The sequence below is a fragment of the Juglans regia genome, chromosome 13, assembly GCF_001411555.2.
Source record: "Juglans regia cultivar Chandler chromosome 13, Walnut 2.0, whole genome shotgun sequence".
Lineage (NCBI taxonomy): Eukaryota > Viridiplantae > Streptophyta > Magnoliopsida > Fagales > Juglandaceae > Juglans > Juglans regia.
In genome coordinates, this window is record NC_049913.1 from 33,191,376 (window position 1) to 33,206,966 (window position 15,591).

Below are 15,591 nucleotides of genomic sequence, written 5' to 3' on the forward strand. Positions count from 1 at the left end.
GCGGCGTATCAGAGTTGTAGCAGCAGGCTATGTACGCAGTAGGGAGCAGAGAACAACTAGATGAGTGGAGCGGCGCATGTATGTAGTAGCAGCAAAGCATATGATGCTCTTAGTAGGTGGACGCAACAGATAGTGCTGATAGCAGTACCATGCATGACAATTATTTACGTGATTCCTTTGTCAGCGGTTGTAGCAGGAATTTGATCCTTAACATCCATCCCCCCATAAGTCGAGCGGCATATGTTGAAGACGAAGACTTGAACTTAGACTAAGAAAACGAGCTGCCGGTAAGGGTTTGGTGAGTATATCTACAAGCTGGTCCTTTCCAGAAATGAAGACAACATTTAATGACCTATTAAGAACCTTGTCTCTAACAAAATGGAAATCAATTTCCACATGCTTAGTTCTAGCATGGAAAACAAGGTTAGAAGATAGGTAAGTGGTGCCCAAGTTATCACAGTAAAGCAATGGTGCAGTGGATAAGTTAACATCAAGACCACGACATAAATGTTGCAGCCATACTATTTCTATAGTTGCATTGGCGACAACCTTGAATTTAGCTTCGGTGGACGAGCGTGCTACGGTTGGTTGCTTCTTTGAGGACCACGAAATGAGATTGCTGCCAAGGAAGACACAAGACCCACTGGTAGATCGCCGATCGTCTGGACATCCAGCCCAATCGGCGTCGGCAAAGGCCACAAGATTTGTTGTGGGAGAAGGAGAAATTTGTAAGCCAACATGGGAAGTATGTTTGAGATACCGTAAAATTCGTTTTACGGTTTGCCAATGAGGGACTCGGGGTGTATGCATGAATTGACATACTTTGCTCACAGCAAAAGCCAAATCTGGTCTGGTGAAAGACAAATACTAAAGTGATCCTACTGTGCTACAGTATAGAGTGAGATTTTCAAAAATATTTCCAGTGAAAGCACTTAACTTCTCAGAGGCCATAGGGGATTTTACGAGCTTGGCAAGGAGCATATTTGTTTTACTAAGCAAGTCAAGTATATACTTTTGTTGAGTGAGACCAGACTACTGGGAGTGTAGGAAAAGCTTCGACACTAAGGAAGAAATGCAATTACCAAGGTCGGTGATTGGGAAATCAACACAGAGAGCTTGAATGATGAGTTGTATGGCCTGTTGTGGGGAACCAGTGACTAATAGATCATCAACATATACAAGAACAAACAAATGGGTGGCACTATTGTTGCAAACAAATAAGGATGGATCAATTGTGGAGATATTGAACCCGAGATCAACTAAACGGCAACTGAGGTGTGAATACCATGCACGAGGTGATTGCCGAAGTCCATAAATCGCCTTATTCAACTTGCATACATGAGAGGGAAATTGAGGGTGAGTGAAGCTAGGGGGTTGAGACATAAATATTGTCTCTTGTAAGGGTCCATGCAAAAATGCATTTTGGACATCATATTGCTGAATAGTCCATCCTTGGAAATAACAAGTGCAAGCACAAGGCGAACTGCTGTTGTCTTAACAACTGGGCTAAATGTCTCGTTGAAGTCAATTCTAGATTGCTGCAAAAATCCCTTGGCGACTAATAGAGCCTTCCGTCGCTCAATAGTGCCGTCAACCAATCTCTTTGTGCGAAACACCCATTTGCAAGTCACGGTGTTAGAAGCTTGGCTGGTTGGAACTAAGGACCATGTATTGTTTGAAGTAGAGCATTGAATTCTTTTGATATGGCCTCACGCCATTCCTTGTATTGTTGAGCAATAGAGAGGCAAGGAGTTTTAGGGATGGATGTGGTGTTTGTGAGAAGTGCTCTTGGTGGAGGCCATCTAATGGTACTATCATGAAACTGCCGTGGCCGGAGTGAACCAGTGTGTGACCTAGTGACTATTGAAGGTTAGGCTGCTGCAAGTCCAGAGAAGAACTTTGTGAAGTTGATGATTCATGCGTAACAGAGGGATGAGGTCCTAAAATGGAGGAAGAGGATTGTGAAGATGGAGGTTGTGAAGGAATGTTGAATAATGGTAAAGCTGTGTGGGTGGGTTCCATGATTGGCTTGGGTAAAGAAAGGTGAGCAAAAGGGTAAAACAGTTCATTGAACTTTACATCTTTGGACATGTAAGTGCGACCTGTTGGGATGTGATAACACACATACCCTTTGTGATGAGGACTTAGACCTAGAAAAACACTGGACACGGCTCGGTAGTCAAACTTGTGTTTGTTATAGGAAGTGGTGAGAGGCCAACATTCACAGCCGAAGGACTTAAGGGACTTGTAATCTGGATCCTTTTGATGTAGAAGTAAGAAAGAAGATGATTTATCCATAGAAGGGGATGGTAAAATATTGATTAAATAAACTGCATGAATGAAAGCATAAGACCAAAATTTTAAAGGAACCGAGGCATCTGCAAGGAGAGCCAAACCCGTGCTAACGATGTGACGATGTTTTCGTTCAACAATACCATTTTGTGTACGAGTGTGGGGACATGTTATACATTGCAAAATGCCACAAGTTGAGAGATAATTAGAAAAAGGCCGAAATTCACCTCCCTAACTGGATTGGAATTGCTGGATTTTTGTGTTAAATTGGAGTTCAACATGAGCTTTAAATTTAAGGAAAACATCAAATGCTGGAGACTTTAATTTCAAAGGAAAAATCCAAGTAAAACGAGAAAAGTCATCAACAAAAGAAACATAATATTGATAGTCATCAACTGATACATGAGGGGAAGGCCCCTATAAATCTGAAAATATTAACTGAAAAGGTTTAACAGATTTATGTGGCCTAGCATAAGCGAGAAGTTGATGGGATTATGCTTGTGCACAAGCATTACAAAATAAAGGAAGTTGAGTAGGATCATATGATAAGCCATGTTGCTGTAAAATAAGGGGAACTATCTTGAAGGAGGGATGGCCTAGGTGTGAATGCCATGAGGAAATGGAGCTGGTCAGTGCATGAGGTTGAATGGAAGGTGATGAAAAGCTATATAGTCCATTATTTGTTGTCCCGTGGAGTAGAAGGGTCCCCGATTTGCGATCCTTGACACAAAAGGAATCAGAGAAAAATTCAAAATAGACATTATTGTCGATACAAAACTGTCTAACGGAAATGAGATTTTTCTGAAATGATGGAACACAAAAAATTTTATTTAAAAGAAAATTAGAATGTGAAGTGGGGAGAGAGCCTGAACCAGTGTGGGAAATGGGGATGGTAGAATCATCACCAACACGCAGTTGTTCATCTCCATGATATGCAACAGCTTGCAAGTTCAATTTGTCAAGTGATGGGTTGCGGCTGTGTCTGGGTACCAGCTTGTATCTGAAATGTAGTTAGTGAAGTTTGCTGTTGCAGTGGGAGAAGCATGTGTATGCTTGGTTGAATCGATAAAGGTGGGTTAGAGCTGAATGACCTTGCCTATTGCACACTTGACAAATGAGGCGATTATCAACAAAAGATGAATTATTTGGACCATTGTTACTTGAAAAACCACCACGAGATCAATCTGAATTATATCGACCACCACCACCTGCCCCCGAGTGGTATTACGACCACAATACTGGCCACGACCTCGCTGAGGGTAATGAAATTTGGCTGTAAAGTTAGCAGATGCATCATTTGTAAACAAACTAGTATCCGAATGGTGGATTAACCGAGCTTCATGGGCCAACAAATGCCCAAGTAACTCCTCTGGGGTAATAGGTTCTAGACGGGTTGTAACAGAGGATACAAGAGCATCATACTCTAATCCTAGACCAACGAGTAGGTAGGGAACAAATTCAGCTGAAGGTAGGGGGCAGCCAGTGGAGGCCATAGTGTCAGCTAAGGTTTTGGCACGACGAAAATAGGTGGAGATGGAATCAACTCCTTTCTTGAGGGAAGCTATCTGCAACTAGGTTTGAATGACTCTAGTTTGGGAAATAGAAGCAAAAGTTGACTCAAGAGAGTGCCAAACTGCTTGGGCGGAGGGACAACCACTTGAGCTACTAGTGGTTCGGAAAGGGAGGAAATGAGGGCTGACATTACGAGTTGATCTTGCTGCAGCCAGATTTCAAATTCTAGATTTGGAGTTGTGGTTTTGTCGAGCAGTAGTTTGGGTGGTGGACAAGAACCATCAACATATTTAAAGAGGCGTTGGCCACGAAGGTAAGGTACAAGTTGGACCTTCCATAGCAAATAGTTTTCAAGGGTGAGCTTGACTGAAATGGTGTGAGAAGAAGAAGAATCAGATATGGAGGCCATGAACGTTTAGTCCTTTAGGGCTCTCTGATACCATGTTGAAGAAGGCAATATTGAAAATATGCTCTATTCTCATTAAATGTAAATGTATTACAAGGACTCCTTTTATAGGACTATGTACAGACAAGAATAAGGAATATTAGATGAGTGGAGTGGCGTATCAGAGTTGTAGCAGTGTACGCAGCAGGGAGCAGAGAACAACTAGATGAGTGGAGGGGTGCATGTACATAGCAGCAGCAGAGCAGATGATGCTCTCAGTAGGTGGACGCAGCAGATAGTGCAGATAGCAGTACCATGCATGACAATTTTTTACGTGATTCTTCTGTCAGTGGTTGTAGCAGGAATTTGATCCTTAACAACAGACAATGGAGGAGCTTAAGACGTTCTTTTTCAATACCTTCCCCCTTTTGACAGCTTCTATAGACTTTAACGGGTTCAATCCACATGATTTTCTTATATTGTTTTCTCTTTCTAGATGTGTTTTTCTTATATACATCTTGTGAACTTGGATTGTGCCTTTTGTGCTTCTTATAGCTTAAAAATAGTTAATTACATTATACTTGGTTGAAGAAGTTGGAAGTTCCGCATCTAATATCCTGCTCTTCTCAATTGTGGGACTGTTGGAGGACGTTGGTTTAAACTACTTTGTATTGCGAATAAACAATAGTTTCAAGTTTAGGCAGGGTGTTTCAGTATCACTTGTAAGATCATCTTGGAAAAGGCTTATGATCATGCCAAGCAGATGTACTGACTCATCTTTTTTTGAAATATGCTTTTTAGGAGAAAATCGTTGGATAACCATGTAATCTTTCTCCTACTTTCTTGTACACAAGTAATGAATAGGGTAATTACACATATATGCTCACTTTTAATTACCATGAACTGTTATAAACAATGCATTTAGATGCAGCATGTTTGTTTGGGTGTGCAGAATATAATGTCACTGTAGTGGTTTTGCTATGTTACTTGACACACTCTTTGAATTATTAATAGAGTCAGGTTTAATATTATTTTTCGTGGTATCAACAGTTATTCTTTTGCCTTGCAGAGGCCTCATCTCATTATAGTTTATCATTCCACTGTTCAATAATGTATCTTGTGTAATGATATAATTTATCTATTATGATTTTTCTAAAGACATAAAAAACATGGAAGCGGAGGTACAAGCTTTAGAAGAGCTCTCAAAGCAGCTATTTTTGGAAATCTACGAGCTCCGGCAAGCTAAGGTTTTTATTTTTATAAGCAATTTACACTTAGTTCCCTATTTTGCCAATAATAACTTTCTGTATGTACTTGATATTTGAACATAGCCCTTCTGCCATTCTTCTGCAGTACTTTTTACATATTTGCTAATGCTGTGGTTTTGCTGAAAGCTATGATACTTTTTCAGAGTGCTGTATAACGAGAAATTAACTTGCAAGGAAGTTGAATTTTTGTGTTTCTCTTGTATGCATCAAATGTACTAGGGTGGTACCCCTTTTCGTGTGTTGTAATGAATTATTACCTTATATGAAGAACAATATTTCAAAACGGAAATACTGTATGGTAAAAATAGATACAATTGTAAGCAGATTATATGGAATTTGGTGCATGACATGAGTTCTTAGGTTAATATGTAAAAGGTTTCATAGTCCTGCTGTATGGTAAGAAAGCTTTGCGAGTCCTGCTATGGTACAGAAGTTACCATGTACTGCAACCGTGATCTTTTAACAGGGAATACCCAACCATCTTGTCAATAAGAAAAAAAAAAATGAATTTGTGCTTTCCTTGTATCTCTTGAAAATGGGTGCTATCTTTGGTATATTGCTTGTGTACACAGGTGTTCCGTTGCTCTTTTAATAAATTCTCTATTACTTTTTTTAAAAAAAAAGATGAAATCTATGAGAGATTGACTTCAAAAACTTTAAGGATGCTCTTATTTGTGCTTTTCATTTAGCACAAAAGGCACCTGATTTTATGCTAATGTATGATCGGGGGTCTTTGGGCGATATGCTACAATTTTATTTTGTGCTGGTGCTTTTCCCTTGATGTGTGCTTTTAAAAACACCATACCATAATCTTCTGAGCACATACCATTGCATACACGAGCTATGTGCTGCTTGCTCCCTCGACACGATGGAGAAAGAAACATATTTTATTTCCCTTTGTTCATGTATTTTTCTCCATTAAAGTTAGAGTAATTGTATTAATGAAGGAGAAATATTTATATTGTACCATATGAATTGGTACCTATTAAGTTTGCCCCTTCAAAATATATAGTAGTAAGCGGATGCCAATCTAGGTAGTCGTAATAATGCAAGGTTCAGTACAAAAAAAAAAATATAATGCCCAAAAGAAGCTTTGCCATTGTGATACCATATGATAAGGATAATAGTAGGTGGTATATAAGATCCTACATTGCTTTGGAAGGAGAAGTTCTTACTCTTTATAAGGGTTTGAGTGGTATCAGAGCCTATCTCAACCAGAAATGTGGAACTTGAGCCGTGCCACTTACAACGAACAGGCCTGACGAGGACGTCGGGAATTTAAGAGAGAGAGATTGTGATACTCCATTTGATAAGGATAAGGGTTAGTGGTGAATGAGATATCACATTGCTTGGAAATGAGAAGTTCTTGCTCTTTATAAGGTTTCAATGAGGCTTCAATTGTATCATTGACTAGTCTTTTTGGAGTATAGGCATGTGGTTTGGGCCTTCCAATGGAGCGCTACAAACAATAGCCTATCCCTACTAGAAATGTGGGACTTGAGCCGTGCCACTTACGATGGGCAGGCCCGACGAGGACGTAGGGAATTTAAGGGGGAGAGATTGTGATACCCTATATAATAAGGATAAGGGTAGGTGGTGAATGAGTGAATGAGATCCCACATTGCTTGGGAATAAGAAATTCTTGCTCTTTATAAGATTTCAATGGGGCTCCAATTGTATCATTGACTAGTTCTTTTGGAATATAAGCCATATGGTTTGGGCCTTCTATTGGAGCGTTACATCTATGCTCGTAAACTAATGAATTTTGCTTTTAGACTTTTTCTTAGACCATCTCTCTCTCTCTGGTATGACAAGTTAAAAATATATCATGACTAGTGTTGACTATAATTCATATATGTTTTTTTGATAAGTAAGAAGAGATTTTATTAGAAACGAACGTATAGGCGAAGCCCGTTTACACAGGAAATATACAAAATAAAACACCTAAATACATTCTAAGAAATGGAAAGCGGCATCAGAAAATCATGAATGGAAGATCTGTTCATATATGTTTATATCATATATATTATATGATAAGCAGAGTATGAGCTGCTAGCGTTATATTTGTTAATATTTTAAGTATTATACTTAAGAGATAATATACATATTCTAATAGGTGATTTCTCTTCACAATTAAATTTCTATATAAATATATAGTTTATATTTTGACTTCTAAATATATATATATGTACATATTGTTCACATTTTGATATGTATATGCAGCATTCTGATAATAAATTTAGCTGAAAGTTTTCTAAAAGATGTTTATTGTCAACAGGATATAAGCCATGGAGCCCTGGCCTTTCTGAAAAATTGTGCAAAATGAATTGATTCTGGTAGTACTCCATAATACAGAAAATTCTCAAAAAATTATGAATCAATGAATATCAGAGAGTATAGCATTATAACCTATGGATTGAAGTTGATTTTTACCAAACTTTTTTCGGAGTTATTAACGATTTTGAAAAGGAAATAGTGTGGCCTTCTGGAGTATATTGCTATTTGGAGAACAATTTCTTTCATTGGTGGGAAGCTTTTCAACATAATTAAGCATTATTGCATTGTTTTCTGTTGCTGCTATCTATAACTTTCTCTTTATGGAGTAATTTCGTTAATAGTGTGTTCTCTTTGCCATGAAGAATAATTTTTATGTCCCGTTTACTCGGCCTTTGTTTTATGCTCAATAAAACTTTCTTTACCGATAAAAAACAAAGAATGTTTTAAATAGACAATAACAATATTTTATCTTAATTAGAAAATAAAGAATAATATCTTAGTTTTATTTTCTGTGATTATATGATGCTGCAAATTGCTACTAACGGTTACATTATTGAATTTTGTCATGCAATCTTTTTATTTTTTTAATGAAAATGCCCGAACAGGTAAATCTCAGTTTTTTCCCTTAATTTGCAGGAGGCTGCTGCTTATTCTCGAACCTGGAGGGGTCACATGCAGAATCTGCTTGGCTATGCATGTTCGGTCTATTGTGTGTACAAAATGATTAAGGTATTGTCTGTGTAAATTCTGGACAATTCATTTCTTTTTTGCTGGATTTTGCATGTTCAAGACCTTATTTGATTGGTAGCAAATATTGGGATTAGGGTTTGGGGTCGAAAGTCAAATCCTACTACCCCCTTCAAATCCACAAAGTTCTACACAACCTGAAGATATTAAGGCCTCGTTTGTTTTGGGAAAACATCTCATCTCATCTAATCATTACAATTTTCCCAACTTCCAATACAAAATAAAATAAACAATTCAATTTTTTTAAATCCCAAAACAGAAATAATATTAAAAAATATACTCTAACAATATTTTATTCAGCTTTTTAACTTTAATCTCATCTTATCTCATCTCATCTCATCTCATCTCCGAAAACAAACGAGGCCTAAAACTGCTAGTCAAATTTTGCAGTATCATTTGAAATGTGGGTTTAAATTCTGTAAAATTTACTTGAAAAAAAAATTCTGTAAAATCCAAGAGTTTGAGTTTGATTCAAATGAAACTTCTTATCTCCATAGGGACACGTAGAGGGTGAGGTTATGGGTTTAAGATTCCCTGTATTGTGAGTAGCTGACCCAGTACGTAAAAAAAGGGAAAAAATGAGTAGGATTTGGAACTTTTAAAGACCCAAATGTCAAAGATAGAAATACTCTGATAAAATTGGAATTGTGATGTTGGGAGCCTGGATAAACACTTTTGCAATGGGGACCTGATGACTTGATTCAAGTCCAGACCCAAATTTTGTCCCAGAATTTTAGTCGAGTCTCTGGATTATTTACTGAAAATTGTCTGATTTTTTAAGGAAATATGTAGTTCAGCCAAATATCTGTGTTCATTATACAAATTTTTTGGTCCTGAATACAGCTGAACACTCATATTGGAATATTGCATCACAGCTATTTATGAACTGTTGACCATGGCTATTAGGAATATTATCTTCCTGATTTATAGATTCCCTCACATTTGGAGAAAAGAGTTACCAAGCAACACCATGCACAAATAGTGGCTGCATCACTTTCAAATGAGTGATATCATTTCCCTAATTCACATAGAAGAGAGGTTTAGTCCCTGTGTTAGCCTCTCTTTGGTATGATTAAAATCAAAATGAGCATCAATGACTTTTACTGGGCAAGTCCAGCAACTTTTCGTGTAACCAAGCTCCTTTATTTCAGTCTCCATTTGGACAGTAGAAATTAAAACCTATGGGTTTTATGGTTTAAGAACTCTATATTCGGGTATCTAAATGTACTTACATAATCGTTGCTTAAGGAAACAGTCCAATTGGAATATAGCAAATTTAATTTTCCATGATTTTCTCATTCAAAGTGGATCCTTTCCATTAACTGGGGATAATGTCTCAGTTCCACCATTGTGAAAACTTTTGGATAAGTCCCCCTACTTAGGAATCTGAAAGAAAAATTCCAATGTGCACAGTTTACATTTTCTATAAGATCTATAAACAGCGACTTTAAGGTAATTCTTATGCTTTGTATTTATTCCCATTTGTGCTCCTAACCATCTAATTTTAGAATTACAAACTTTATGACAAGATCTTATTTTAGTCTCTTGTTTGTTATGCCCTTTGAATACTCTTCCTATTCTGAATCGGATTTTTACTGCATAGAAAGTGAGGTGCCTGATTGATCTAATTGATCTGTGCAGTCTTTGCAAAGTGTTGTTTTCAAGGAGGTACTTTTATCATCTCTTAATGATCCCTTTTGTTGATATGTTCATGTTGAATTTAAAATTTTGACATTATAGAATTTTTTAATACGCGTTCGATTAACCTTGTGACGTGCTTATGTATTGCATGGTTATCTCTCCCTGACAGGCTGGTTCAGTTGATCCTGTGACCAGGACTATAACCATATTTTTGCAGTTCTTTGATATAGGAATTGATGCTGCATTACTGTCGCAGGTTAGTTGTTAACACTGCTTACCATATTGCTAAGTAAATTCTAATTGACTTTTCAACCGGACTTCAGAAATCTTCAGCATCTGTCCTTTTAACTTAACTCCATTTTACTAAATATAGTTTGTAACACTTTTTAAAACTTGATACTACTACATGGTTGGACTCTGACTAGGCACAGACTCGCAGACGATTCACAAAATACAGCCAATAGACCATTTGAGCCTTGATCATTTATGCTTCCTGCGTATATATTTTATTTTTTTGCCATGTCACATGCTGCTGACATGTATAAATGATTGCTTTAAACCAAACCAATGGGCAGTTTTCCTGATCTCTGTATGATATGATTGTTATAGTCAGCCTGTTTTGTAAGAAAGATGGGCATCTATATGCAATAAACATCTTGTGCTAAGAAGGATGGTCTCGAAATCCATGAGATTGGGATTTACTTTTGTGATACCCCATATTGATGATGAGTGTAAGTGGTGTATGGGAGATACCACATTGCTTGGGAGGGAGAAGTTCTTACTATTTGTAATGATTCCAATGGAGCTCCAATTTTACCATCGATTAGTCTTGAGGCGTTACAAATCGTATCAAAGCCAATCCCAACCAAAACTATGGGATTTGAGCCGTGCCACCTATGATAGAATGACCTATTGAGGATGTCGAGAATTTAAGGGTGGAGATTGTGATACCCTATACTAAGTGATGAGTGTAGGTGGTGTATGAAATCTCACATTGCTTGTGAGGGAGAAGTTTTTACTCTTTATAATGGTTGGTTTGATATTTCATTGAGGCTCTAATTGTAACATTGACTAGTCTTTTTGAACTATAACCCAGATATGGCTTAGGCCTTCCTTTTGGGCATTACAAACGCTATTAAGGCTTATCCTAACTAAAAGTGTGACTTGAGCTATGCCGCCAATGATGGAATGACCCAACGAGGACGTTGGAAATTTAAGGGGGGGGAGATTTTGATACCCCATACTGATGATGAGTGTTGATGGTGTATGAGATCCTACATTGCTTAGGAGAGAGAAGTTCATGCTCTTAATAATGATTCCTATGGAGCTCCAATTGTACCATTAACTAGTCTTTTTGGCGTGTAGACCCAAATGTAACTTGGACCTATCCTTGGGGCCTTACAGCTTTGCCTTGGGTCATCATGTTTTCACTTGTGTATCCTTAAGATTAAATTGGATAAGCAAGCAAGTCTCTGTGCCAACCCCTTCAAAATTAGACACGCTAAAATTTGGTGAGAAGTCTGCACTTGGAGTTAGCATCAACATGGTGGTTCACTAAAGCTTTGGAGGACTCTTTGAAGGTGGGAAAAATGGAGTTTTATTCAGCTCACAGAGAAGGGGACAGGGGCTTCATAGCCCAAAGGTGTGCTAACTCCCAAGGGGCATTCATGCCGTTGGTGGAGTTCAAACAGGGGGGTAGGAGAAACAATATTCTCATTCCTGAAGTGAGAGATGGGAGGGGGTGGAGAAAACTAGTGGAGGTTTTGAGGCAGACAGGCGGTGAAGGCTGTGTAGCTGGGTTGACTTCTCCAATGGTGGTAGTGATGTCAGCAGTTCAACCCCCTGAAATCATATTTGGAGGATTTAAACCCAATGCTCGAGGTCTTGCTAGCCTTGGTAAGAGAGGTGTTGTCGCCGTATCAGCAAAGGAGAAGTGTAGGGGGGTGATGGCAGGGGAGATGTTGGCCTTAATAAGGAAAGTTCTCTGAGGGCTCTGTCAGTAATGCAAAATCCACTAAGTGAAATGTAGTGTAACTTGGTTGGCTTGATACGAGTGATTGAGGAAGATAAAGGAGAGGAGGCGATACAGGGCGTGTTGGAGGATATACAAAGGGGGTCGAAACAGTTCATAGAGGGTGTTAATAGAGGGGTTCTGGGCTTGGGCCAAAGGGCTGGAGAATGCCTTGAAGGACTAGGCTCTGGAAAGGAGCCTGGGCTTGCGGGAGGGCTGGGCCTGGAGAAAGGCCCGTTACTGGTGTGGAAGCCCAAGCAAATAGTCCGAAACCTGCATATCAGTGGACACCGGGGGGCCTAGCATAATGGTGCCAGAGCCAGCTTCGACGGCCCCACCACTCACACACAACATGTCGCGGGTCCTCGACGAGTCTTCTGGTGGTGCGCCAGAGTTGCTGCTGTCGCCGGAGAAGGAGGAGGGAGTGCTCGATATTTGTGAACAAAGAGGGTCAGTGACGGATTTTCAAGAGCATGATTTCGAGGAGGGGGAAATTTCGTGGGGTTCTGGAGTGCTCATAGACGTGTCCTGGGTTGCCAAAGAGAACTAGGTTCAAGAATGTGTTCTGGTTGAGGAAAGCTTGCCGATGAAGGTGGGTCCTGGGTTGTCGCAAAGCTTGCCGATGGAGGAAGAGGAACCACAGAATCTTCCGACGGAGGGAGAGGTGTCACTGGTTGAGGTAGATTTGGCAATGATGGAGAGGGGGAAGGAGGTGGAGAAGGGGGAGGTGGAAGGGGATGGATCACTGATTCTTTTCAAGCCATCTACATCAGAGGAGTCCACAGAGGAGGATCCTTCACTGATATGTATCACACCACCTTTACCTACTGACTGGGTAATAAAAAAGGTGGAGGAATTGCCGAGTGTGGTGGGGATTTCGTATGAGGGATATTCTGACCAGTTTAGGGCTTTGTTAATTTCCATTGAGGCAGGTCATCTACAACAGGGAGCAGGGCCAAAAAGATGCAGGGAGTTGAAGCGGCTCGATTGATCCATTAACTATGATAGTAAGGAGGGGAGTGCAAGTCGTGGTAGGAATAAAGGGAGGGCTGTATTTGCTGATAAATGAAGCCAAAAATTCTGATTTGGAATGTTAGGGGGTTGAATGAGATTAATAAACGCCTCCGAATAAGATCATTCTTAAGACACTGGAAGATGAACATTATTTGTTTGCAGGAAACAAAGTTGAAGATTATTACAAGAAGAACCATCTGGAGTATTTGGAGCTACGAATATGTTGGATAGACATACTTACCTTCAAAGGAGGCTTCGGGTGGAATTTTGGTCATGTGGGACAAGAGGGTAGTGGAGAATATTGATGAATTTGTGGGAGATTACTTGGTGGGATGTTTCTTTAAGAATTTTGTAGATGGCTTTGAATGGGCCTTTGCTGGGGTTTATGGCCCCAACTTGGATAGTGAACGACGTTTGCTTTGGGATGAGTTGGCAGGCCTATGTACTTGGTGGGATGTTCCTTGGTGTATAGGTGAAGATTTTAACCGATAAAAAAAAATAGGTGGGGATTTCAATGTTACAAGATCTTCCAGCGAAAAATCGGGAGAAGGGCGACAAAATCAAGCTATGGTGGAATTCTCGGATTTAATATTCGAACTAGATCTCATGGACTTACCACTCATGGGAGGTGACTATACTTGGTCTAACAACCAAGCATGGTCAAGGCTGGACCATTTCCTCATTTCTCCTTCATGGGAAACACAATTTCCAGAGTTATGTCAGAAAAGACTTCCTCGGGTATGCTCTAATCACTTTCTCATAGTGTTAGATTGTGGAGGAATTTCAGGCGGTAGAAGACCTTTCAAATTTGAAAATGTGGTTAAAAGTGGAGCGGTTTGTGGAATTGGTTAGGCAATGGTGGGTTTCATATCAGCTAGAGGGCACCCCGAGTAAGGTCTTGGTTGGAAAACTGAAAGCTTTGAAGGAGGATTTGAAGCTATGGAATGAACAGGTATTTGGTAACGTAACATTACAAAACAAGAATCTCCTTCAAGAATTGCAAAGATTGGAGGGAGTGGAAGAAGAGAATGAATGCAAAAGCCAAGTTGTCTTAGAGGTAGAAAGGTTGATATTAATGGAGGAAATCTCGTGGAGGCAAACGTCAAGGGCATTGTGGCTTGAGGAGGGGGATAAATGTACAAAGTTTTTTCATCGGGTTGCAAACTCACATAGGAGGTTTAATGCCATAGAGCCCTTGACTATTGATGGAGGTTTATCTTCAAATCAAGTAGTAATTAGAGAGCACGTTGTTGGACACTTTGAATAACTATTGACAGAATGGTATGCATGGAGACCAAAAGTAGATGGTCGAGCTTTTGAGGCCATTGATCAAAACAACATGGTTTGGTTAGAGCAACCATTTGAAGAGGAAGAGGTACGACTAGTAATCAGAAAGATGAATAAGGATAAAGCGCCGGGTCCGGATGGCTTCACTATGGCATTTTTTCAGACTTGTTGGGGGTGGTGGGAGGGGAGATTATGCAGGTTTTTGAGGAATTCTTTTCGTTTGGAAAATTTTAGAAAAGCTTGAATGTTACTTTTATTACACTTGTCCCTAAAAAGGTAGGTGCAATAGAGATGCAAGATTTTAGGCCTATTAGCCTTATAGGCAGTATGTATAATAAGATAATTGCCAAGGTTCTTGCCAACAGGATGAGCACTGTTATGGATAAGATTATTTCTAAGTCCTAAAATGCATTTGTGAGAGGTAGACAAATATTGGATTTAGTTCTTATAGCTAATGAATACTTGGACATTAGGCTTAAGTTAGGAGTACCGGGTATTTTATGTAAATTGGATATGGAGAAGGCCTATGATCACTTCAACTGGAACTTTCTATTTTATTTATTAAGTATATGTGGTTTTGGGGAAAGATGGCAGGGGTGGATGAAGCACTGTGTGACAACGACCCAGTTCTCAGTTTTGGTAAATGGTGATCCTACGGTTTCTTTAATAGCTCGTGGGGGCTACGACAAGGTGATCCACTATCACCACTCCTATTTGTGCTTGTGATGGAGGCTTTTAGTAGAATAGTAGGATGGTGTCGGCTGCGGTAGAGGGGGGGGGGGTTTCAGGATTTTCAGCAGGGGGCTTCTAATCATGGCTCTACCACTATTTCTCATCTCTTGTTTACAGATGATACGTTGCTGTTTTGTGAGGATGAGGCAGGTCATATTTAAGCTTTTAAGGCCATTTTACTATGTTTAGAAGCGACATCCGGATTAAAGATAAACCTTGCTAAAACAGAGATGATTGCGGTGGGTGAGGTAAGAAATATTAGAGGATTGGCCAACATATTGGGTTGTGTGGTTTCTTTGCTGCCGTTGAAGTATCTTGGTCTTCCATTGGGAGCAACTTTCAAAGCCAAGACAATTTGGGAAGATGTGTTAGAGAAATTAGAGCGTAGGTTAGCCGGGTGGAAAAGGCTATTCTTATCGAAAGGG

At 39.4% G+C, this 15,591-nt stretch overlaps 1 protein-coding gene across 2 annotated transcripts in view; it reads left to right on the plus strand.

Annotated features, from left to right (window-relative positions):
* The window catches only part of LOC109010218 (GPCR-type G protein 1), a 44,132-nt gene that overhangs the window by 8,105 nt on the left and 20,436 nt on the right, over positions 1–15,591 (plus strand). For both annotated transcript variants that reach the window (XM_018990976.2, XM_018990977.2), the window contains exons 7-10: positions 5,348–5,436; positions 8,371–8,463; positions 10,123–10,149; positions 10,292–10,378. In XM_018990976.2, coding sequence (XP_018846521.1) covers positions 5,348–5,436; positions 8,371–8,463; positions 10,123–10,149; positions 10,292–10,378 — 296 coding nt within the window. The remainder of the gene's footprint in view (positions 1–5,347; positions 5,437–8,370; positions 8,464–10,122; positions 10,150–10,291; positions 10,379–15,591) is intronic.